A 27,252-nucleotide genomic window follows, 5' to 3' on the forward strand; every position below is an offset into this window, starting at 1 on the left:
TAATAATGGCCGTACAGCTGCAGCAGAGAGGTGGTACCATCCACACACACGCAGTTATCTTAAAATAAACAAACATACATACTGGCTCAACATTTAGTCTTTAACAAGTGTCTGTTCAAGGTAAATCAGCTTGAAATGGGGGGAGGGGGCAGGGGGTGGGAGACTTAGACTATCAAGAAAGTGCTTCATAGAAAAGGAGTAGTTGTTTTCTCTTTGTAAAAAGAACCACACTTAAACACACAGTGTGTTCTGATAAGAAACTGTACCTGTGTCCATTCATTTGTCTGGGGATCGTAAGACTCCACTGTGTTAAGGTATGTTTGACCATCATATCCTCCAACAGCGTACAACTTGTCACCAAGAAGACATACTCCCACTGCATCTCTGCTAATGCTCATAGAAGCCACAGCAGTCCACATATCTGTTTTTGGATCATACCTAAAAGATAGTTTGTGTTAGGCTCTAAAATTGTTGCCAAAATTTCATGAAAAAAAAGTACAGGAACTGACACTCTCAATGTAGTAGGGAGCAGGTATTGCAATGCAGATTTGGGTGTCAATTTAAAAGGACTGTTTTTCCTGATACTCTTCTAAAATGTTTTTTTAGTCATCTGATAACACAATACTTGTTACCCATCCACTTTGTGCTGCTTTCCATGAAGTAATATATGCATACACATACAGCTGTTCTTACTATGTTTCTTATTGCACCGATAAACATAAACATACCACTCTCGAAACAGTTCTGCTGCTATACTATCCTGTAGTAAAGCAAGTACTTGCTTTAAGTGATAATTACTAAATGTCACAGCACAGGCTGTTCAAGTTGAATGCGGTTCTAAAGAAAGTTACTTGTCAAGAGAGATCACCATTTTCCAAAGAACCCTGTTGGATAAAGTTTTGGAGGAAATGCAAAACTCTTAAGACAATTTACAGCATTTCTTGAATCATAACTGTGTACCATCAGAATAATCAAAGACAGTTTAATGAAAAAAATTGTCATTCTAGAATAACATCAGCATTCTTCACAAGCCAAGCTAATAATTAGATAGGAGCGTCCATGCTATTGTTAAGAAATTACTTTAACTTGACTGAAAGAGACAAATATAAGTACACAACTGATGGAATCACACGGCTCTGAACAGCTCTCAGGAACTACACAAAGAACATATTTGGCCAAGAAACCATCTTAAGACCATAGTTGTTAGAAGCAAGTGGTCTTAATTTGTTTGCATAAAGAATATGGACACAATGAACTCTTAACAATTTCATCTTCTGTTCTCTATTCAAAGTACTACAGAAATGTATGTTTCATGCAAGCATAATCATAGTATGGAAATGCTGACAAACCTCATGCTGCAAACAGATGTACTATGTAGTGAAAGAAGGCAATTCTTAAGCTGCAGATAGAATTTATTTTTCAATTTAAGTTACTTTATAATTCATTTACAAAGTAATGTACTTCTCTGATAAAAGTGACTTTTATTGCAAAATGTAGTGGTAAACAACTATTCAGAAGCTTAATGTGATTTTATATGATTAAAGTAAATTTTTAAGAAGCTACTTCCATGAAGTTAATGTTAAATCACTCTATAGACTGGCCTTTTCAGAACCACTAGCAGGATATTCTTTCATTGGGATATTACCTTTCTACGCAGTCTGACAATCTGGATGTTAAGTTTGATGCTGGGGCATCGTGACCACCGATGGCATACAAGAACCCATTCCAGGTAGTTACACCTACACCACCTCTTCTTTTTGACATTTGAGCACAGAGGGTCCATTTGTTTGTATGAGGATCAAAACATTCTACCGACTTGAGACAAGAACTTCCATCTCGACCACCAACTGCATAAAGTCTATAAAGTTTAAAAAGAAAAAAGTATCAATAAATATCGCTTGAACAAGATGCAAGTTAACTCAGGTTTCCAGTGATGCGTGAAGAACTTCCAAATTTCTTAAGAAGCTAAGTCTAGAAGAGTTTAGACTTTCAATAGAATGTTCTGTTTCTAAAACTCAGATTATACAGTTTTGCTCCAATCTTTTCCTAATGTGATGATTAACACACAATAATAATGACAGAAAATGGATTATATCTATACCACATTTAAATTTCAACTTGTGCCCATAGCTAAGATTTTCAAAATGTGTGACTTGACAAAGGTGCATATCTAGCATGGTCATAGGGACAAATTCAGTAATCTATATGTGCATGTAAGAACTCTGCCCTACCTCTTCTCAGGCATCAAGTATTTTTGAACCTGAAATCTAGATTATGAATAGCAGTGCTTTGTTAAGTCCCTTCCACCCACTAGGTGGCCTAGTTTCCTCAGTTCTAACATTTGTTATTAACACAGGATTTAAATTCTTTGGAAAATAAGGATGGAAAGAAAAGATTGGTTTAGGTGCACTGAATTACTGCCACTGATGAATCTTTAAAAGAAATCAAAAAATTAATAGTTTAGGCAGCATTTATAAGCAATGTAGGCTTAGATGCAGAAGTGCCCAGCCCTTTTGTTTTGAAAAGTAAGAGTGCAGAAGGCATTCCAAAGAGGAAGAAACACATCAGAAGTGAATTTCAGTTTGAGGTCACCTGAATTATCATTAATGACATCCTTTCATAGTGTAAGGCATGTCAGAGTACAGTTAATAATCATACAAACATTAAGTACTGTGTTTAGCGGTGAACTTGGTAGTTTTAGATAATGGTTGGACTTCATGATGTTAAAGGTCTTTTCCAACCAAGTGATTCTGTGATTCTATATGATGATAGTATTAACAATTACTAGCAGTTACTATGAAGCTGTATTGAAGATGTCCTCAACTCAGAAACATCGTTGTGTCTTTTTTCTTTTTTCATATATATTAACCAACAAACTTAAATACAAACCTCTTGTAAATATGGTTGACCTAGCAGTTCTCAGTAAAAAAATTAATACCCTTTAAATAATACATTTCCATGGAAGTGCCTATGTTTAATAACTTAAGGTAAGGAATGTACAGAAGTATATTGAAAAATCATATTGCAGTTCCAAAAAAATTCTAAGAATCATCCTTTTATGCAACATGGCATTTAAATGAAGCCCATTTCTCTCTCTTCCCCTAGAAACATGACAGAATTTTGACCACTTCTGCAGTGATTTCACATTCAGGATATGGAAAAGGATATATTCTATTCACGAAGGTTTTGAGCAAATCACCTGAAATCTATCAGTTTACAGACATATTACTAGAATGTGCAGAAATTACTGCTTCCCAGCTTAAAGTAATAAATTTGCATGCACTTTCAAGCCTTTAACTATAGGCATCTAATGTTGCTGTCTATGTTAAGAGTTTAAGCTACATTCTAAAATAATAGAGAAATGTGAGACTATTTTTGGTGCTTTTTACCACACCTGGGACTCTCTGCTGAAAATACAGGAAGCTTCAGACCTAACTTAGGCATCGAGACTGCAGTTCCAAAAGCAGCCCAAGGCACTCTGCTTGCTGGTTGTTCAAGTTCTTCCCTCCTTCCTGCATCCAGGTGAGCATTTTCACTCATTCCTGGACTTGTTCCAGATCTCACGGGACCCTTTGCAAGTGCATTTTAGCTGTACTAATTAAGCCTTCCAAGAAAAAAAAAAAGAAAAAAAAGAAAAAACATGAAAAGCTTTTTGCTTGCTTACAGTACTCAGATAGCTCAAGGGAGATATGTCCCTTGAACCAGGAAGATAAAGTTTACGGTCAAGAGAGTGAAATATTCTGATATAACTATAATAATAGTAAATTAGGCTAACTTGGTACTCACTAGCCATAATGACAAATACGTGATTTGGATAAGCTGACTACATGGCTGGTGAAAAACTGGATGGACTGCTGGGTGCAAAGGGCTGTGATCAGCAGTATGAAGTAACTGGCTAGCAGCTGCTTACTAGTGCCATTCCTCCCAGGCTGATAAAGTGCCTTGATACTGCTTATTGTCTTCATTAATTATCTAAAAAATGTAATGGAAAATCAGCCTTAGGAAGTTTGCTAGTAACATCAAATTAAGGGGAGTAGCTAGTATGCTGGAGGGCCTGGCTATTATTCAGAGAGACTCATATAGGCAGCAAAAGTGGCCCAGCTGCAGTCTTAAGAAGTTTAGCAAAGGCAAAGTCTTGCACATGGAATAGCATATTCCCATGCAATAGTATAGGGTGAGAGATGATGAAGAAAAAGCATCTTGGCAAAAATAGACTTGGAGGTTCTGGCAGACAATAAATTGAATTCAAGTCAGCAGTATATTGGACTTGAAGTAACCACAGCTGAGCACTCTTATTCAGTATGTACAAGACTGCATCTAGATACCGTGTCTGTCTTTGGGCTCTTGGTGTTAGAAAGATCTTGTTGTAGCTAAGGAGGTATCTTACTGCTGTCTCCAACCACTAGTAAGAGGTTATACAGAAAACAGTCGTCATTCTCAGAGGTACACAGTGAAAGGAGAACAAGAGGCAAGTTGAAATATGGGGGATTCCAATTAGATTGTAGAGGAAAGACGTTTGGTACAGTGATGGTAAAATAATGGAACAGGGTGCCCAGAAAGGCTTTTGAATCTCTGTCCTTAGCAGCTATTTAAAACTCAGACATTACCTGAGCTAGCTCAGTTAACTTTGAAACAAAATCCTACAACTTTCAGGCTGGTCCTGCTTTGAGTTGTTGCTGGATCAGATGACTGCAGAACATCCCTTCCAACCTTAATTAATCTAGTATTATGTGATTCCAAATTTATTTTGGTAATTACTTTGTTCAAGTAGTACTTGTATTTTGGGCTCTATCAAATAATTAAGCTTAGCCCACAGGAAAACAGGATCACTCGAAGTCTAGGAAACATGGCCTACTAATAAGGACTGAAGGAGCTAGCGCTACTCTGTCTTGAGGAGAGAATCCTTAGGGGACATGCGTCTTTAAGTACAACATGCTATACAAATAGGAAAGAAAAGATTAATTTTCCACGGTCACTTTGGATAGTACAAACAAAAAAATACAAACCAGCAAAAGGTACTTATGACTTGACAAACACAGAACTCAAAGCTGTGTTAACAGTTAAGCAGGTTGCTCAGGGAAGTTGCTGAAACCTTCCCGCTGGAGAAAGACTTGATAAAATCACTTTTGCTGCTAGTGTTTTAGATATAATTGATTCAGCTTTGTGGTAACAGATAAGATCAGGAAACTCCGTGAGGTCACTTGCAACCATGTCCTGTGACAACACAAAATGACCTAGTTGTCTGAGTACGATTTGCACAAGGATTTAAGTATATTTTCACTAAAAAACAGCTTTAGAGATTTCTGGTACCACTCCAGATCAGATTTAATTCCACCAGAGTTTACTATTCTCATTGAGTTAGTACAATATAATGTGAGTATTCTTCCCTAACTTTACAGTGATTTTGGAAGTTGATTCTTTAAGCTATCAAAGTAGGAGGAAATCACTGGAGTCTCACTGGTTCTTAATGCTATCAATATATTATCTATCTGTCAAGAGAAATAACAGTCATTTAGGAAGACCTGTAATTACATATTAGATAAATTGGAAGTTGCCTTCACATACTTTCCATTTAATATTGCTACACCAACAGTGCTCCTTGGAGTTGACATACTAGCTACAAAGTTCCACTGACGAGCCTGTGGATCCCATCTTTCTACTGTATTCAGGTAGCTCCAGCCATCATGTCCTCCTACAGCATACATGGGGCCTTCCAATACAGCTACTCCTAAAAAAAAAGAAAAAAAGATTGCATTTTCCTAATGACAGTTAAGTGTGCATCAAAAATATTTTGAAACAAAAACCAGATTTCCTTTAGGCAGTCATTGCTGGATATAATCTGAAGGAGAAAAGAAGTTCAGTAAAAAGTTGGCATTAAAACAAAGACATCCTCCCACACCACCCCCAAAACGTAATTCCTGAATAATTTTTGATCAGCTAACCTTTTAAAACATGTAAGTGTTCAGCTTTTACAGAAAGCTACATACCAAGACCATGACGATGTGTAGACATAGGTGGCATTACGCTCCAAGTTTTTGTTCTAGGGTTGTAGCACTCCACAGTATTCAAGGTCTTCAGTCCGTCTCTGCCACCAACAACATACAATTTATCATCTAAGACTGCAACTCCAAACTGTAATCTTCGTCCATTCATGTTTGCAACAGGAGTCCACATGTTGGTACGAAGTTCGTACTTTTCAATGCTCGTAGCTCCTGGATGACAACATCCACAAGTTATTAAAACAAGTTTAATCTGAACTACTAAGGTAGCTTTTATTTCAGCAATATGTTGATCCTACATGACAGCACAAAATCCTACAGCATGTTCTTAATTGTGTATACAAGTAGTCCTTTTAGACTTCCTCAAGAACCAACCAGAGCGTAATAAATAAGGCTTTTTCAGTGCTTTTCAAGACAAAAAGCAGAATTTTTAGCATCTTTAAAGAATGAAGCCTTAGAAAAACGAATTTTAGGAATATAAATCAACCTCGTGAAATGCAATTATATACTGAAACCAACTGTTTCATAATACTAGAAAAAAATCTAGTTATGTGACATGAAGCTTTCAAGTGCAACACAGACTATGAGACAAAAAACAACTATCAAGATCCATATTATCTGTACTGAAAGTATTAACTTCAAAACACAGAATAAATGAAAGCACATTGTCTACCATAACTTTTCTAACTTGCCAGATTCCTTTTAACTATCATTAGACAGCATTGAAACTTATATAAGAAAAAAACATCCAAGTAGATGACAGACATATTTAACAATTAGTCAAAAAGCAGGGTTTTTTTTTGTTTTTTTGTTTTTTGCTTTTATACATGTGCACGTCACCTTTGTGCATTTTCTGTCATTTTCTTCTTTTTCCAAATTACTTCCTACTCAAGTAAATGCGGATTAGCTTTCACTCAATTCAACATTTTACTACTCAGAAATCAGATATTCCCTTGACAATTTCAAATCAGTCATTACTGCAGCTTCCAGGAAGTTTGTACTATTTGCAGTACTACCTAGCTTTTTAAACCTAATAAACAGTGTCCTTTTATGATGTTCATGTTCTATACTGCAAAATGTTTGACTTAACAGAATTAACATGCTATATAATTAACATGATATAAAAACATCTATCCAGCACTTCTTGAAAAAAAACAAAAACAAAAAACAACAACAAAAAACCAATCCTCATCAACTAATCATTATATAAGCCAAGACCTTTTGTTGCATCCATTCCTCCAACTGCAAACAACACTCCCACTGTAGATTTTCTAGGTTTGGTGCGAGGACTTTGCAACATAGGTCGTCTCTCTGGCAACAGATGGTACTTCATTGCTTCCATAATGAGTTTTTGACACTCAATGTCATCCCTAAAGAGTGCATTATTTTCCATATCTGCCAGAAACTGCAAAAAAGATTGAAAATTAAACAAGCTGAATTGCTATAAACCATGCAGAGTATAAAAACAAAATTAGAAGAAAAATAGTTTATCCAAAAACTTCCATTGGTTGATTTAGAATAGACTTATATTCAAACAGCTCATATAAACAAGACTTAGGTAAAGGTAAAACAGCAATAAAAAAAAAATAAGTCACATTTTAAGCTGAACCCTTGAGTATGAAAAACAGGAAGGCCATCTGATCTTAACGGATGACTTAAGCTTAATGGTCCAAAGAAGAAAACAAAATCTTCTCGTGTTTCAGTGCCACCCCAAGTATGTTCAAGGAAACGGATCAGACTTTGGGTATGTGAGTCAGTTCAACCTCACTCTCTGATTCCCAGATGCACCCAATCCAGGCCTGTGAAAGCTGCTTCAGGCACAGGCTGAATGTTTTAATATGCATTCTATTCTTGACTCTGTCAGTGACCCACAGTAGGATATCAACTACTACAAACATTTTTAAAATATTTTGATGTCAAGGATGCTTGCAAATTTGAGACGTGTTACATTATAACTCTGACCTAAATAAAGGCTACTAATAAAAATTATTAAGTTTAAAGATTCCAGAGCCTTTTGTACTCCACGTTTGTCAGAATGCTAAAAATATATTAGCAGGTTAAGTGTCCCAACTGCAATTATTACAAGTCTGGACAATTGGTATTCTTCTGAGCTGCAAGACATGGCCTGAGTAACAGAAGAAAAGAAACTAGAGTAACACCCCACTGTGACACTGGCCGTCATCAAAACAAGAAAGACAAATGCCTCTTGCTCCCCATCACAAAATCCAAATAAATATTAGAAATACTAAGTCCACAAGCCACAATGAGATCTTATTGCTGAGCTGCTGACAGCCAATAACAGAAACAACCTACCTACCTTTTTCACTGGTTTCTCGCCCCCTCTCCCAAACTACAGAGAAGTTTTCTTATTGTACAGTCTCAGTCTCTGAAAGCAACTTCATCTCAAATAAAAAGAAATGCAATCTACGAGGGATGGTCTGAAAGTGATGCCTCTTATTTTATTATGCTGATCCACAATGTCAGAGGCAGATGGTGGTGGTATGGCAGTAGAGGTTGAACCTTCCCACCAATATTCCATTACACTTTGTTGCCACGTGACAGATGGCAGCAGAGGGGAACACTGACAAAATGGCATCTGACATGGAGATGCATATGAAACAAATGTGTGTCACTGAATTCCTCCGTGTCGGAAAAGTTGCATCCAGTGACATTCACCCATGCTTGCTGAATATTTATGGAGACCTATCAGTGGATGTGAGTGCAGTGAGGCAGTGGGTGGTGCATTTCAGCAGTGACAACAGGGACGTGAAAGACAAGCCATGTTCCAGACAGCCGTGCAGGTTTTTACAAGCGTGGCATACAGGCTCTTGTTTGTCTCTGGCAAAAATGCATGGCTAAGGGTGGTGACTGTTTTGAAAAACAGTGTTTTGTAGCTGAGAAACAGTGTTATTGTGCTCTTTGCATCTGTTGTAGTTTCCACGGAAATAAACAGGAGGCATCACTTTTGGAGCAACCCACAGAAGATTGTTCCCGTATTAAAAAAATTCAAATATTTTTAAAATTAAATTTACTGTACAAGAATATTCCATAAAAACTCTTCACTTAAAGTACTTGGAATTGGCTTAAATGAAAATTTTCCTTCCAGTTATTTCCGAGTTTTATTATTTATGTAGCTCCTTTTACTAGAAGCATTTATAACTGAGTAGTTACAAATGATATGTAAACATGAAATTGTAGTCATTGGAAACCCGATGAAGAGAAATACAGAGCACATACTTGATCAGAAAGGAAGATGAACCCATATTGTAACTCAGGAAGTGGTTAATCATCTTTTTCATTTATTTATCTATCAGAGATGGAATAGTGGCCACCTTACAACTTAAGAAGCTGACAAATTTTCGTGTTTAGCTTCTTACAAATCTTTAGCACATTGTTCGCATTAATGAAATAGACAACAGAATGTTATGTACAAAGAGATGCATAGAAATACAACTGATGAAACTGACAATTCATCACACTTTTTTTTTTGTTCCAGTGCCACGGTTTTGAAGTATTTCCTAAAGTTTTTTTTCCCAAGTATATCAATCTAGTATTCTTCACATCTCTGCTTGCAACATTATTGATTTGGGGAAGTTGTTCAATTTTCTAATTTCATTTCTTTCAAATAGCTCTAACTCTTCAACTGTAAAATTGGAAACCTTTTCATTATGTTATGTTTTCTGTCAGGTTGCTTCATGTCATCATGAAGCAAAACATGATTGTGAAAATTCATTAGGGCTGTTTGGGGCACTTTAACCCAATTTACTTCATGCACTAATTGCTCCCTCATCAAAATCACATCATCTTTAACACTGTAACTTGTTAAAGTAATAGAGAAAAGGGCAACAGCAAAATATCATATTAAAAATTTAAGTGCATATATTTGGTGAAAACATGAAAAATTAAAGATAAAACAATATGTGAAATATGATATTGCTTTTGTGTTTCATTCTGCTATTTTCTTAATCAGTTATTCACTGGACATTATTTGATTTCAGTGTAAACTTCTGGAGAAAATTCTGTACCTTCAACTTCAATTACAGTTAAATAAAAGGAATACAAAAATGGTTACAGACTTTATACTTAAACATCAATTGACTAAAAGCTCAAAAAAAAAAAAGAATGATTTCCTCCACAGCAAACTGGTTTCTTACACTGTATTGTGCTTCTAGAAGAAGCATGTTGCAGTCAAGGTCACAAGCGAGAAAATACTGCCACTGCACATGTAATAATCAGTATGAAAATATTAATACCAAAAAACCTGCCTGTGCATCTTACCAGCCAACAATAAGATTCTGGATTAGAGGCAATACACAGCATGATTTGTATGTATCACTGAATCAATTAATCTCAGTTTCTGTTGTGTTAATTAATTCTACTTAGTATTCACGTTTCATAAAAAAAATCTCTTTTCTTATTTAACAGGGATAATTCTCACTAAAACAGAAAATCCAAGGCAAAATACTTAGACTTTATAACGAGAGGTAAATATTACTAAATGAAGGGACAGCAAAGAAGGCTAGCACAAGAAAAAAGAAATCAAATAGTTTACATGTCTGCTATCAGATAACAATTACAGTGCCACATGTGACAAGAGGAGTCATTCCCACTGGAGTGGGAAAACTATCATTCAAAACTATTAAAAACAAACGAACAAACTTGTCTTCCTCAACAATACATGTAAGTGCCCAACAAGGAGAAAAAGTACTGATTGGGAAGAACAAGAAGTACCCAAAGATGGATTACCAAGAGATAACAGAAGAAACAAATTATTCTAAATTATTTATTCAAATACATTTCCTAAATCTCAAGGACAACTGCTAGCTACATGAAGGAAATACAGTTGTTCAAAATATGCTGTTCAAATTCCATAAAGAAGATAGTTAAAGGGACACACATTCTAGTGACAAATATATCCTTGATAACCATCTTTTTGGGCAATTGAAGCAATTTTTTTCATAGAAGCTCCACCTCTCTTATGTCCTGACAAATCTCAGGTTAGGATCACAACATGCTGCAGTTCACAACAAAGTATCATGCCTATACAACATGTTAAGTCCTCATATGCAGCTCTAAGAATCCAAAACACTAAAGTATCTAGATGCTTTTGTGATTTGTCACTACCTCTATACAGATGCCGTAGGCATGCCCACTATAACCATGGTATAAACTAGGGAGGAATTGAACAATTTACTTGTGGAGCAAGTAGAGGCAGTCTAATGTAAGCCAGGAGTTTACTGAGATCTTTCCTTCTCTGTTCCAAATCATGTCGAACCCATGTAAGTAGTGCATTCAAGATAGTTTCTTCATTAGGAATATTCATGTCATCACTTGCTAAAAGCTTTGCAATTTCAGTGGCTGGCAGCAATAGAAATTCCTGGTTTCTAATTACTTCCATGAAATTTTCCTGAAAAAGAAAAAAAAAAGAAGTATTTTTAATATAGGTGCCAGCATCATCTGAAGACAGTTGCAGGTTTTTTGTTTTTTTAAGTGAATTCCTACTATCCTTTCCCACTTGTCCCTCCTTCACAGCATCTCTCAGTTGTGCCAGTAAACACCACTGGAGAATTGACCGCGGAGGAAAAAATATGTACCGAGTTATTTTGATTAATAATGATTTCTTATACTTTTATGGTCCCTCTTATACAGTACAGTTAAAAAAAATTACAATTTGTTTCTGCTGACTATGAAAACACTTTGTCAAGCACAACATGCTACAGCAGCTACTGGGCACATCTGTAATATATTTCATTACTGGTAGATTGAAGTATGGCAATTTGTTTTCAGAGGAAGTAATTTCATTGTTGATTTTCATTGGGACATTTGAAGTTTATTATTTTGTACGTTTTGTACAGCTGATCGAACAGACTGACAGGAGCAAAACATACAAAGAATCCAAAATATTGTACACCCTCTCATTTATTAAGATTCAATTTTCTAACTTTTGTTCTGTCATTTCCAGAAATAAATCCTTGCATCAGGGTAAGAAAATTCACAATATATAACATTTCTCACATTGATATCCCGTTACTTCAGAACACTGGGACGCGCAGAATATTTTGTATGGATTCTCATAAGCTCAGGCAGAAGTAGCAGAAGAGTACGTATATAGAAGCATAAACAGCACTATGCACTTACAGTGAGAAATCTGAATTTTTTTTTTTTAATGTAAGAGAAAAGGGTAAGATTATATCTAACTTCTTTCCCCACACACCTTTACAAGGCAACAAAGAAAACTAGAAGTAGTCTATAAATCACAGGTTCTTACACATTAATAGCTCAAAACCCAACTACCCCATACTCCAAACTGAGAGTAGCTTTGTGATAATAAAACAGCATTACCATCAATTTAGTAAATATACTGTTGATTGCTAGATAGCTAAGTAACTGCATGCTGGTTTTGCTCTTACATTCCATATGCCTCCAAAAACCTTGGAGGATGATATGTACTAGAACCACAGATGGCAAGTCTAACCAGGCCCCATATCAAATTTAGCCCTCTTTAGTATCTTGTTTAATGGCTTAGAAAGAAATGCACACTAATGAAAAAACTCTGAATTAGGACATACACACAAAAAAACATTTTTTCAGGCAAGAAAAACAACAGGGAGAGATCTGAAAACAGAAGCAGAACCAGCACTGCAAAACAGATACGAATTTAGCAAAAAATGTCAAGAAAAGCATACAATACAGTTTGGCATTGCACGTGCAAGGGACACCATGACAAAAATGGAAAAAAAGGTTATTGCTTAATCTCATAATTTCATTCAAAGCTAGGTACCTCCAAAAATACTAATGATCTAAGGAATATTGAGCAAAGAAGAACAACCAGTAAGTATTTGAACAATCCAGGTTATTTTAAAGCCACACTGACATAATATGGCTACAAAATGTCTAAAGGGAAAGATTAAAGTGACTCCACTCCACAGGTATCTCTGGAGTTGATTTTAGGAAGAAACCTAGAAGCGCTATCTGCACACATAGCAAGCAACTGTGTATTCCTGGACAGAATTTGGAATGGAAAATTTTACACTCAGTATCTGAAAAGCTTTCTGACTAGAGTGATCCTACCAGCTACACAGAAGTAGTGTTTCCACATGAAAACTGTAATGTTTTACAAGGGAGACAGAACAGTCTTTTCCTCTTAATTATTTATTACAAAAGTAAAGAAAATGTGCAAATAGAAGAATTAAAAACAGTGAAAGGACCATACAAATACTCAGTAGCTCTACACATGCTGTTTGTTTATTTCACTCAGTTTGGAAGTAAGTTGCAGCTGAAAATTATTTTCACAGTTTAACCATGCAGTTCACAGAAATTCAGATTCCACTGAGTTCATTTCTTTCACTGCTGATTTTCAGTTGACTCTGTCCCAAAGCAAACTGGAGCTGTGCTTTTAGTTTTGGTGAACAGTCAGGCAGTGTGCACTGACAGAGAGAAAAGTCAACACTTACTACCTTAAACTTTCCACATTGTCTATCCAGATCACAGGAAGAGGAAGTGAAAAGCACCTGTATGGAAAGTTTCCTTTGTCTCTAAAGGCAACAACAAGCTGATCTTGTATAAGACAGTAAGCAATCTTCTTTAGAAAGCTTTTTTTTTTCCAACTGGATTAATCACTTCAACACTGTTGTGTGTAAAAAGCCTGATTTTCCTTCTTGTTGCTTGCAGACAATTGCTTTCTGATGGGAATAAATTCAACCTCTTCTGCTTCCATTCTATTTTTAAAGTAGAGACTCCTTTTGAACACAGTATCAAAGCATTCACAGCCACAATCTTTGGCCTATGTCTGGGTTTGGTTTTTTTTTATGATCAAAATCTGACAATTCCTCTTCCTCCACAGACAGAGATTCTGAAGACAAAAAGGAGGAGCCAGTGTATCTCCTAGCATTCTTAACCTCCTCATTAGCCTTTGCTTTCCTTCTTCTTATGGGAACTCTGTGGAAGAACAGGATATTTCAGAGAACAAATGGCCTGCAGTTTCAGTTAGAAACTTTATCAAACAAGTAGCGTGAGTTTTATGTACTAGCTAATGCAAGGACACAGCAGCATTGTTCATTCAGACCACAACCTTAAATTTACCCTTAAGCAGCTGCAGAATGAATAACACTTACATTCTTAACCAGAGGTCTGTCTGGGTCTTGGTACAGAGCAAACAATACTAGGAGCATGTGAAACTAAGTATCATGACTTTTTTCAAGTGATACATAACAGTCACAGTTTAATCCAGTTAGAAGGTTAGGCTTCCCCTGTACTGTATCAGAAGGATAAAAAAGAAAAATCTCAGAGTGCATCAAAACACTCGCAGGCTGGGAAGAACTGTGCATAGATGTCCATCAGGAAGCTCTAGCCACAGGGATCTGTTTATACTCTGAACCTGGACACAACTGAAAAGAAGCGCTTAACTCATAAGATCTGAAGGTGAATGTAGTTCTGTCATCTAATAGCTGTTTCAGTGAATTACAGGTGCAAAACTATAAAATCCTTGTTTGAGGCATTAATGAAATTGTGGGGTTTGGCCTCTCGTAGAGAAAAAAAGCATTGATATTTCTCTCCTTTTAATGTCTGAAAGACTTCTGATGAAATTCAACGTGACTTATTCACCTTGCGCTTATGTGCAGAAAGGTGAACAACAAAGATCACAAAGATATCTACATGTGGACTAACTCAGACACTATCACATTTAAGGTTTAAAATGTCTACCTTTTTTTCCTTTATTTTTTAAGTTGTCATTAGCAAAGTACAAATTAGACTACAGAAGAAGATGCTGACAGTTACCTAAGAACAGCTCTTTACTCACCATAGATATTTCAAGTTCAGAAAATAACACTGGCTACCTTTTTCTCAACTGAAATTAACTTCTCTTTGGTTTACCTTATTCCTTTGTAAAAGAGGGGCTAATGGAGCTAATAGTTTTCATTCCAGGTACTCTATCAACTATTTCAAACAAACAAGACAAAATGCTGTTTCTTCAGATGCGAAGACTGCTAAAACTGGTCGGTAGGCATCATGCTAGAGGGCAAGAAAAATGCACAGAAGGCACTCTGTGTGAAAAGGCATTGTGAATTAAGTGAATAGATACATTACTGTCTAGGTTAATAAAATTCCTAGATTTGTAATTATATGACCCCAAAACTACAGCAAAACAGCAAAATCTTTGCATAAAGGTACCTTGATCTAAATACGTCTCATGATCCTGTCAACTGTATTTTAAATCCCTGATGCATTAAAAATCAAATAAAGAACAGAGTTGCTCTTCAAAGAGAGTTACATCCACAACTGATCACTTCAGTTTATTTCATGTTTCACTTAATGCATCCTGAGGATTTTTCAAGCTTCACTTAGTTTGCAGTGTCAAAAAATTGACCTGTTTTGATGATAACCTTGAATTTTTTTCTCTTCTGAATAAACAGCTTAACTGCCAACAGAGTAAGCAATAAAGTAATGCAACATTGATATCCTTTCAGCGTCTATACCTCTAATATGAAGAGCTGTGACATTCAAATCCTCCTTATTTGTTTATATTTTTTATCACACTGTATTGTGCAATTAAAACCATGCCATAAAATCATACTAACATTTCCCATTGACACTAATGAAAATTATTTAGACAGAGCAGGTCTGTTAACAAAAGCAGGCCTATTGGGATAACTCACTGATTGGTCCTTCAGTATAACCAAATGCTCATTTCATTTGAATTTCTGGCCTTCATATAAATATATACTGTAAGAAATCTCTTAACATGCTAATCAAAATAACCGCGTCTCTTAAAAACTGTTAAAACAGAGAAGTCGCTTTAGTTGAGGAAACGCAAGTATGTGGCAATCTATTTTTTTGTTCCAAGGAAAACTCACAGAAAAAAAACACATATAAAATACAATTATTCTTTAGCTGTTTGTTACTTCCTACTTCACATGCTTCCAAAGAAGCACAATTACATGGAAAAGCTCAAAGTATCTACTGCTCAGCATAAACCCTAATTGTTTGCAGCATGTTCCAACAAACAGAATTTACAGGTACTACTGATGTGCTTAACTCTTGTGATCCAACAATTAATGGAAAGAGCATCAAGTGGCCAGCACTTAATACTGCTGAATATTTTCTTCTTTCAAACAGCTTTTAAACAAATGAAATTACTTGGGGATTTTTTAATTGACGATTCAATTGGACTATGTATTTCTATGCAGTTTCCATAGCAACATTCATTTTGAACTATAGAAGCTGCTTCTCTATTACTCATTATTACGAAAATTCAATTTCATGTCTCCATTGGAACTAAGCAACATTAAAAAAGGCCTTGGGAAGAATCCATCTAGCACAACCAGTTTTGAAAATGGCTTTTTAAAATCCACCTGATTTAAATTTCATCCACACCAAAGCCTAAAAAGCAACAATTTTGTGACTGAAGTAAATAAACTCTAAAAGGCATAGAACTAGATTCCTGTGATCTGAACAAAAGAAAAAGTCTACAAAAGAATGGCTTTGAGAACGTTCATAGCCTCTTTTCCCCACAAAAAGTCACGAACTGCCAACCAAAATAGTAAGGCTATAATCACTTACACCGATCTAACGTTTATTACTACTCCGATCTTTGGCAGCCAGCTGATAAAAGCTGTAAAGGACATGGAAATAACACAAGATTACTCTGAAAAAAGAACAAACAGGTCCAAGGAGGGAGGTTCTCTTTCTGCTTACTTTTTTTAATCACTCTCTCTCTCTGCATTAGTTCTAATACTCCTCAAAAGCACAAAAAACATTTATCTTTGCTGTTTCATCTGACTGTCTATCTAATGGCAGCCTTCTCATTTTTGTTTGAGCATAATGAAAGTCAAGAATATAAATATATGAGCTACAATCTGCACACTAATGACCTGTTTTGGTAAACTTCAGCATGTAAGTCATTTTAAATAGATTAGAGATCTGCTCAATGAGGAAACAAATAGTATCACTGGAAAAAAGACAGCTATTTTAAGCTGTTATACATACTAAATTTGGTTACTTTAAGTAAAAAACAAACGAACAAGAAAACCCACAAAGGAACAGCACTTCCTAAAACTGCAAAAAAAAAAACCAGAAAACAAAAAAAAACCAAACAGCAGGCAAGAAGAAAAACCATGAGTTTCTAATTGTAATTACAAGACAAAAATTACACCTCCTAAATCTGTCTAAGCACAGTGGTAATGTAATTCCAAGCCACACAAGCTTGTTAAGTACTGTCTTATTTCCCACATCTCTTATGCAGTATCTTTGTGCCCTCATTCAGGTCCCAAGAGCTTACGTAGATGAAATTTCATGAAGAGAGGAAAATACCTCACAAAAATCTGCAAATAACAGATGAGCTGACTTGACACAAAGATAATATCCTGCTTCCTTCTGCTGTTAACGTTACTGAAATATACTTGTGAGAAAAAAAAAGAACATTTTACATTAAAATAGAAGGATGGAATTTAAAAAGATGAAATGCAATTTGGTTAGCAGGTCGGTTTTTCCTCTAAATCAACAAATTGACAAATTTATTGTTATTTAGCCACATGTTGTATAGAATGAGATCAAATTTTCTGATGTCATGCTGCTATTCTATTACGAAGAAATTAAGTATAATGCAGAATCCATTTTGGTGAATACCCACATTCATACCCCAGGTGCAACTTAGAACCTGAATACACCAGCTCATTATGAAACTTCTCCATTAGTTCATGTGTTATTTTCAACTAGAAGACAGCAGCTTGCCAGGCGGTAAGTTTCTAGTTTTTGGCTTGACAGAAATAAAAATTAGCCTTTGAAAGATTTTATTGAATGCACACAATCCCAATATCATTACAAGGAAACATTATGCATGCCTCCTTTCTTCCAATTCTAAGCCAGCAACTTTGCAGTTATTTTGTCATTTCTCATCTTTGGAACATATGCTCATTCTTGTTTGGAAAATGATCAAGGCTTTCTGGGAGAAAAACATTAGTATTTACTCAGACAAACATTCTGTATTTTCGTTACTAAAATCAGTGGATGATGCTTAAAATAACAACTTACCATAGTGTAATTGTGAGCCACCTTGTGCAAGTCAGTGCAACCCTGGGCATCAGCAAAAGATCGGATTCCAAGGCAATTGGATGGGTGAAGCTGCTTCATGAGGAACTTACAGCATGCTTCTACAACCTGAGACAGCTGAAGAAGGCAAGCTGTAGATAACAGGCACTCTATGTTATCTTCTTTTAATTCAAGGCGACCTATCAATATTAAAAAGTAGATGATATAATTTTGCTTTTGTCATTTGTTAAATTCCCCAAAACTCAGACACAAGAGAATTATTTACAGATTATGTGACAGAACATAAGGCTTGGAAAATATCCCCTTTGGCAGTAGGTAACCAGCTTTTCAAAATTAATACCTATAATGATGCAAGGAAAGGGAAACCTATTAAGATTCCTTTTCCATCAGTCAAGATACATTTGAAATATTGAGATGTTTTGTTAACCATCAGAACGTAGTATTACCAGAAAAACCATACCTGACCAGGCTGCATCCGGTAACAGCAACGATGAATTTTTTAAATATAAGTAAGAAATTATGTGAATTCCTAAGAGCATTTGAAATCTAGTAATGGAATACAATGCTCACAGGAGGGCAATTCATTAGACAAAATTCCCATTTTCATTCGAATTACCTGTATATGCATACTGAACCAGAGCCCACAATGCATTTGGCTCCACACCTTCCATCTTGATTTCCTCCTGTCTTGCTTCCCTTACATCGTTAGTAAACATTGCTGCAAAGTAGTCCGAAACGGAGGAGAGAACCAATCTGAGCACATAGTGCAGGAGAAAACGAGAGAGATAAAGAGAGGAAAAGAAAAAAAGCTTTGTCAATCCGATGTTTGTTAATTTATGATTCATTATTTTGCCCTTTGAAGAAACAGTGTACTGAGGAAAACATTTTTAAATTGACAAATAGCTCCACACTCCAGTTCCCCTCTATGAATAATGAAGTACTGTTACTGAATCTACATTTGCTGTTGAAGTAAACGAATTACTCTTTCAAAGCTCAGTGACTTTTAATAGTCAACATGGACACAACCCACAAAACCACATAAATTGGAAATTGAATATAAATAAACATGATGGAAATAAAAAAGAAAAGTTGAGTTCCATTTGTACTGTATCAGTTATTTTTTCTAAATGCGAAAGAATGACTTGCTAGTCCTTTTTCAAAGTGCTTTAAAACACTTATTTTTGGTGCATGTATGCATTCATCTACTATTACTGATGACAGGACTACACACAGTCAGCATGGAGATGGTACAGACAACAAAACCTCACAAGGAGAATATGCTACACAGAAGAAACTAATTAACATAGTAATGTCTTTTGTGGATACATATGGAGCTTTTTTATTTTTAACAATTCTGAGTATTTAATGATACAGAGTAGATAAACATGGTACTGCTTTTCAGACATTTCTTTGAATAATTGTTATACATACTCCAAATTTTATTTTTCAGTGCCACTCCACATAATGCATAAGAATGAAGATGGATGGCTTGGGTTGGAAGGGACCTCAAAGATCATCTAGTTCCAACCCCTTGCTTGCGGGACAGGGTTGCTAACCACTAAATCAGGCATATTTGCACACATTCAATGAATCCAATGCTTCTGAAAACGTTACTTCATTCTGTGGAGCCTTTATATTGGCTTGTTAAGATAACAGAGATCAGAGTACCTCAAAAGAGAGTGTAATTCACTGAAAAGGTAAGCACCAGTGCTTAGGAATAGATCTCAAACTTATTAATAGGAAGAATTTGCAGGTGCATACATGAAGTCACAAATTACAAAGATCTATCTCTTAATTACCTGCAAGATGAACTGCAAAGAACTGTCTCTTGGTTAATTAACTGCGAAGTAATAAACTGCTTACTGTTCTCAGCTACTTTTTTCCTGCATATCTTTTGACTGATGACCGTTTGGACAGAATTACAGTCCAGTAATGCTTCTTTTCTACTCACTAACAGAATAGAGTGGTGCAGGAATGTATGTGAAAAAGGAATAGTTTTACTTTAAAATCTTGTATGTTTAAAACGAAGTTTCAGTTCCCATTCAAAACAATAATAATAGTCTAATTTTTTTTTTAAATAAAAAATGAGCGACTTTAAGTATTCAATCTCTGTTCTGACTTGAATATCTACGTGGAATACAGCTTGAAAAAGAAAGGACTCTGCCATGGGAAACAGAACCTAACACCTAATATTGACACAGACTTCTTTCTGTTTTTCTAACAGTGCAACTATTTCAGTAGGCTGCACCATTATTCAGTAAGTGGCTGGACCGTACATATCTTAGCAACAGCTATTGAATGCCAAATACCACCTACCAGCTGTGGTGGTATCAGCAGGATCCCTGTGATTTCCAGTCTTAAAGCCCTCCAAAAGAAATTATTAAAAATGTAAGATGCAATCCATTTCCTATTTTTGCTAACTTCTGTTAAGAATCATGAGAAGTTAGATACGCTTCACATGTTGTTTTCCAGAGAGTGACTTGCATATGCCAAAACAGCATGTGCAGCCGAAGAGTGGATTAATACAAGTAATATGCAAAAGCATAAGCTATACTGATAATAATTTTGTTTTAATTTCAGACAACAAGCATCCACATATTTCTCTAAATGCAACTATTTTCAAAGAAAAGCATCAAGTGACACTGAGTTAGAGTACAAGAAAACCGAGGCAGACTTCCAGTTAACTGGCCTTTTCTTGTCCCATGCTATTACTACTTGTCAATAAAAAAATCAATTACTACTTTATCCATGCTACTGGACATCCACTTTTCATCGATTTCTTCATCTCACTGCTAGCAACTGATTTTTCTGTCAACTGTTTTTCTTGATGGTCTGACAATAAACTGCATTCCTACATACAGATTATATACCATGAAGCGGTTATACCTTCATGTCAAGAAAGAGTCCACAGAAGGATTTTCCCATTCAAATTTTGACATTTTTGCTAAAAAAAGGTCTGATAACTGAGTGACAAGAATGTTGTTTCAAAAGAGAATCTGAGCAATGACTCTAGAAACTACACTTAAAAGTAACATCCCCAATCTGCCTGTTAGTCTGAGTCATCATTTACAAATGATTCTCTATAACTGATTAATTATTAATTCTAAAATATTCAAATTGCATCAAGAGTTCCCTGGAAACGACTCATGCTACAAAATACTGCCTTTCCTCAGTTTACAAAATTAAGTTATGCTTTCTGTATTCTGAGTTTATAGTCCTTTTTTTCCCCCTAAGTGTAATATTTGTTTCAAAACCAGGCTATAGAATGCCTACAAATACCTTTGAAATTAGTATACAGTAACTTAACAGAAGCCTCTAACGGTACCAAATGTCAGAAAGAAACAGCTATAATGCAGTTGGCATTGTAGCCCTGTTTATGTAGAATATATTTCACTTTTACTTGCCTTATCTAATTACCCAACTGCCAAATTCTGCACAGATAAGACTGCAGAATTTGGTTACTGAATTATACTCAGAAAATTGCCTGCTCTTTTTTACTGCACAAGAAAACGCAGAATCACAGAACATCTCAAGTTGGAAGGGAACCACAGGGATCATTCAGTCCAACTTATGAGTCTCTCATGTAGAGAAAAAGTACAAATGAATGTCAAAATTTTTCATCTGGAAAATCATAAGATGTGCGAACAGTTAACTTCTCTGGAAAGACATTCAATAGTTATACAATAAATACTGACAACTTCTTTTTTTTAATGTCCTCCTGTTCTTACAGGAGGTTCTAATATTACAGATATCTTTAATTTCTGTTTTTTACTGATTCAGAAACAGACAACTCATTTTGAAGAGCCAGGCTAATTTCACTGTTACTTACTAAGAGCCAGTAAAATGTGTATTTCTTGCTGGAATGGCCACAAGGTGCATCACCTGGACAGTTTTCTAGGCCTCCAAAGTAATTACTGAATAAAACGCTGATAGCTGTCAAACCTGGCAATTTACAGAGTTAGTATGCACCAAGCTGCTTCATATGTCAAAATTAAATGAAGCTTCACAACATCTTATAGACAAAAGGTACAGTTCCTAGGCACCTCCTGGTTTCTGGTTGTGTAGCACCTAAGACTAGTCCTGAAGAAGCCAACAGCTAGACCTCCTGCTAAAGAAGCACCTTGTGCAATGGCGGCTCCAAGCAGCTTCCTGCTCTTGGTAACAAAGCACGTTGGTAGTTAAAGGTGTACATGAAAGTGGTACTACATCACACTATTAATATATTTGTGTATATTAAAATTAAATGTGTGTAAAATACCTACGAATACACAGAGCGTGCACCATTTTTATGTTGAAATAATGTTCAATTATGAGGACTGGTCCAAAAGTAATGCCTCCTATTTTATTATGTTGGCCCACGGCATCAGAGGCAGATGTTGGTGGTTTGGCAGTAGAGGTTGAATCTTCACACTGTTATTATGTTACATTTTGTTGCTGTGTGACAGATGGGGCAGTCTGACAACATGGCACTGACATGGAAGGGCATGTGAAACAAAGGTGTGTCACTGAATTCTTCCCTGCAGAAAAAATAGCATCCACTGACATTCATTGACACTTGCTGAGTATTTATGGAGACTTATCAGTGGATATGAGCACAGTGAGGCAGAGGTTGGTGCATTTCAGCAGTGGTGACAGTGACATGAAAGACAAACCATGTTCCAGATGGCCATGTAGATTTTTACAAGTGTGGCATGCAGGCTCTTGTTCATCTCTGGATAAAATGCATGGCTAATGGTGGTGACTGCGTTGAAAAACAGTGTTTTGTAGCTGAGAATCTGCTCTATCAAATAGTGCTATTGTGCTCTGTATATATGTTGTAGTTTCCATGGAAATAAATAGGAGGTATTACTTTCAGGGCAACCTACATAGATCTTTCATCCCAGGAAGTCAAACTTTTCAAAATTCTTCTGCCACTTCCACACTGAAGTGATGGTTACAATCAATTTCGTAAAATTTTTCTAAACAATCCCAGTTGGTAGCAACAGATACCTAACACAAAAGAACTACTCTTACATGTGCTTTTCTTTTTTATAAACACACTGTATGAAAGTTTTACAAACATGTAGTTACAACAATTTAAAAAAATTACAAAGTAAAATAATACCGTGTGTGAAACAATGGAAGCATTAAGTCATATGAAAAGCAGTAAGTACATGGACAAATAACCATCAAGATAAAAATAAGTTTGCAAACCAAGATCTGTACTCTTCCAAACAAGTTTCCTGACTACGAAAGTGCATAAGCTTCCATTTGTCTCCTGTCCCATGCTTTTTTTTTTTTTTTTTTAAATACTTTCATCTGTCACTATCAACAAGAAGAAAAAATAAGTCTCTACAGAGATTTTCAGATTGCTAACATGGTGCAGGCTTTAAATCCTCTCTGGACAGGAATTTATTAAGGCCTCCCCTTTCTCAAGTGAATGTACTGACCATCAAGATATTACAAACCAAACCAAACTTTTATTATGGGGATGCAGTTAGGTGAGTGTAATAAACAGGAATGGAGAGACGTTTACCACCTGATATGAAAAACTAGATTAGATTTCTCACATTTAATAGAGCCCAGCAACATTTTTTTTATGAAAGCACAGGCTCAGGGAGTGGGAATATAATGCACTTTTTCCTTGTTGAGAGCTGTCCCCCTTCCTAATTAGATTTTGACTTACTGAAGAATTTCTTAGCAATAACTTTAGCACAGAATGAGAAGATAAACAGTTAAAAGATAGAGAATACCATATTCAGGAAGATTACATGCTACTCTTATTTGTAGTAGACTCAGAGCCTTAATTCTTCAAGTAGACTCAAATGAAACATCTTCAGAACTTTACAGTAATTTATTACTTATGCTCTTTACTATTGTCAGATACCAAATTCACTGCTCTTTTCTCTAAATACTTCATACACTTCAGCACATTCAAGTATCAGCAAAAGTAGAAATTAATGATTAAGAAAGGATATAAGAGGTTTTTAAAATAGCAGGTTGTAAAGAGATAATTTGCAAACTCCTCTATGTATATGTGAAGGATTAATAATAGTAAAAAATGTTCTTACCAATTTTTAAATTAAAAACCACTGTCCAGTGTAAATGAACTTTCTATTTTCTTCCATGCCTTCTCATGTCAAGTCTTTAATCTATTATCTATTTAATAAATGCTTTGTCACTAGTTAAGTCTTATGATAAAATAATCAATAGAACACTAAAGCGCACTGAGTGTTCCTGTCTGTAGATAATGCTAAATAAGTCTGAATTCGGACAGGTTGATGTAGGCAGTAAAAAATCCTACATATTTTTCTTCTTATAACACAGGCTACCACAAGTACATCAAGTCAATCTTCTTACTGAATTTTTGTGAAACTGTGAGCCAACTTAAGCATTTCCATCTTTATCCTTTGTGCTATGAAAAGTTCAATTTTCAGTGAAGTGCTTTGAATATACTGAGATGAGGACTGTAGTTATTCCTATGTTTCTCTGCGAAAACAAATCAATAAGAGAAATAACTTACTGTGCAAAAGACAAAGCTTCTTCGTAGGCTGCTCCAACGTTATAAAGTGAACTAAGGAGAAGCGTAAGACTCCCATCTCCTGCTAAAAGCACAGCATGTGCTTCTTTGGCCTTAACTTTTATGCATATTTAAAACAAAATATTCCAACTACAGCGAGAAGCTTCCCCTCCTAAGAGAACAATGCAAATAACAGGTGGCAGCATGCACTCAGTGCACTACAGAAATAGATAACAGTAGCAGAAACTGGGAGAGCAAAGTCAATTCTATAAATAAACGAGAAACAGGTAGGAACCACATCAAAGAAGTTTTTAGCATTCAGAATGCTGTCTGTTTATCTCGCAGCAAATTCTTCCAGTCCATACAAGATTTTAGAAGCTGTCCTCTGCACCCTTTCCACACATTTTAACCGTTAAATAAACCCAACCCCAGAACTGCATACTGCAAACATGCTGCCACGCCACATAAGGAAGTAAGATTGTCTGCATTAATCACTATTTTTCCTATTTACAGCAATTTAGAGCAAGCAGTCAAAAGCTCCTTGACTTCTAAATTACTTCAGTGGGTACAAATCCACTAGGAGTAAGCGCATTCCCCATTTCCATCTGACTTACTCTTTCCATAGCAATGATGAAGTTGTGTGATGAATCTGACAAAGACTGACCATATTCAACTCCGTAGCCATAAAGAAAATAAAAACAGCTTGCTCAACTGCACTCCCCTTGCCCCTCTGAAAAAAAATGCTATCATCCACAGAAGTGTTTTGTCAACTTTGTTTACAAAGGAATTGGGGTCAAGGGCTGGCTAAAGACCAGGACCGCCTGTTTTTGTATTAACTACAGTAAAGTGTGCTTTAATCAACTTGGAAAAAATGAGGTTTTATAAAATGAAGGCTCACTCAGAGAGCATTAACAAGTTATGGTGTTAACTTCTGGGGAGCAGGACCTGCCTGCTCCCCAGAAAAAATACTAAATCCAAACGAGTAACCTCTCCTCATCTTTCTATTAACTATTGCAGTATAAATCCGTGGCTTCACTGTGATGGGAGAAATCAGCAATGGAAAATAGGAATGCTTTAGGCTACTATTTCTGTTGTAGAAATAACTTTACAAAGCCACAGCTTAGTTATACCAAAGTACCTATTTAAACTATTAAAACTGTGCATTAAATACTGCAACATGCTTCTGTTATTAATACTTATTTTTCAGAATCTTTAGTATTTTCCTAGCAGGAACAGGACAACAGATACGGTAACTTTTGATCTCGTTTAGCTTTTTAACACTTACTGTCTACTACCAAAAGACTCCTGTTAATATGGGAGCCAAAACAACTATGTGGACACAGACTGCCCTTATTACTAACTATGAATCCAATAACTTAATTGGAAGTACAAAGTAAAAAAATCAGTCTAACAAAACTTGTTTACTCCATTCTATGGTACAAAAGCCACTACTGATTTTAATAGCATGAAGGTGCATTTGAGGCTTACTTTGTTATGCAAACATCCTACTATATGCTTAAAGACAAAAAGAATGTGAGAAAATCATGATCATTTTTGATGCTGTATCACATACAACAGAAATTATGTTTTAGTTTCCAAATAAATGTCAAAAAGCTTAAGCATGTTTAAAGTATTCCAAATTGTTTAGGATGTTCCAAACAGAACACACACTTTGAAGACACATTTGTAAATTAATATAAAGTTACTTCAAGTCATTATAAGCTTACCTGTGAGCTGGAATTCTACGATCACCAGCAACTAACACCACATCACATAGCTGTTTGTGTCTAAGATAATTCTCCATCTTTTTAAAGCTTTGTTCAGCATGATTGAGAGCCTGAAAAAATTCATCTGATGTACAGGGCTCCATAGTTTGACAAGATGATATGGTATGACTGCTGTTGGAGGTTCTGCTGAAGACAGTAACAGAAAACTTAGTTCACATAATATTAAATTACAACAATTCTCAATACAGATGATACAATGAAAATTGCACGTTCCCTTCCTATTTAATTTCTGTTTATTTTCATACTTTCTTTCTCCAAACATTGTCTAAGCTCTTACAAAAACAGAAACGATGATTCGTTGTACTCTTCAACTAAGGGATACACAGAGATCAGTCCAATAATCATATCTACAGCATTGCAGACACTGTGGAAGAACAGGCATCCACCAAGACCCCACAAAGTGAAGAAGTGATGCAAGGATGCAATATGGACTCACACTTCTTGCCACTCCAATACACACTTGCTTAAGATGGTTACAACAAAACTTGGCACATTAGCTAAAAAAAAAGTGTATGGATGCAAGGGAAAAAATAAATCAAGAAACACGTCACTATATCACTATATCACCATCACCTTACTTCATGACGCCTTAAATACTTGAAATGAGATCTAACAGATTAGAAGCCCGTATGGGGGAAAAGCAAGGGTGGATGGAAAAAACAATTATCCTTGTCCATACACATAGCTGTTTTCAAGAAGAGAGTAAGATGGAAAAGGTAAATAGAATGCATGGACCCAGGATATAAAGGAGCTGGATCCTAATTACATACACCGAGGGAAGCACACTTTTTCTTGATTACAATTCTCTCACCTTCCACTATGCAGATAACTTAAAAGAATACTCTAGATCTACTGTGGTATTTGGAAACATATGGATTCATATGATCTCTATCCTGAGCTCGCTCCCTAGCTTAGAACA

General features: G+C 35.7%; 1 protein-coding gene across 6 annotated transcripts in view; it reads right to left on the bottom strand.

Annotated features, from left to right (window-relative positions):
- KLHL5 (kelch like family member 5) overlaps nucleotides 1–27,252 on the bottom strand; it is a 51,103-nt gene that overhangs the window by 1,673 nt on the left and 22,178 nt on the right. For 3 of the 6 annotated variants that reach the window (XM_021397009.1, XM_021397005.1, XM_021397003.1), the window contains 9 exons: nucleotides 26,274–26,459; nucleotides 18,664–18,800; nucleotides 18,030–18,226; nucleotides 11,194–11,406; nucleotides 7,218–7,404; nucleotides 5,988–6,212; nucleotides 5,566–5,728; nucleotides 1,646–1,858; nucleotides 267–438 (listed from right to left, as the gene is read on the bottom strand). In XM_021397009.1, coding sequence (XP_021252684.1) covers nucleotides 267–438; nucleotides 1,646–1,858; nucleotides 5,566–5,728; nucleotides 5,988–6,212; nucleotides 7,218–7,404; nucleotides 11,194–11,406; nucleotides 18,030–18,226; nucleotides 18,664–18,800; nucleotides 26,274–26,416 — 1,650 coding nt within the window. In that variant the 5' untranslated portion in view covers nucleotides 26,417–26,459. The remainder of the gene's footprint in view (nucleotides 1–266; nucleotides 439–1,645; nucleotides 1,859–5,565; nucleotides 5,729–5,987; nucleotides 6,213–7,217; nucleotides 7,405–11,193; nucleotides 11,407–18,029; nucleotides 18,227–18,663; nucleotides 18,801–26,273; nucleotides 26,460–27,252) is intronic. The other 3 variants (XM_021397006.1, XM_021397008.1, XM_021397004.1) reach the window with 1 other exon arrangement.

This window comes from Numida meleagris, chromosome 4 (genome assembly GCF_002078875.1).
Source record: "Numida meleagris isolate 19003 breed g44 Domestic line chromosome 4, NumMel1.0, whole genome shotgun sequence".
In the NCBI taxonomy this organism is placed as follows: Eukaryota; Metazoa; Chordata; class Aves; order Galliformes; family Numididae; genus Numida; species Numida meleagris.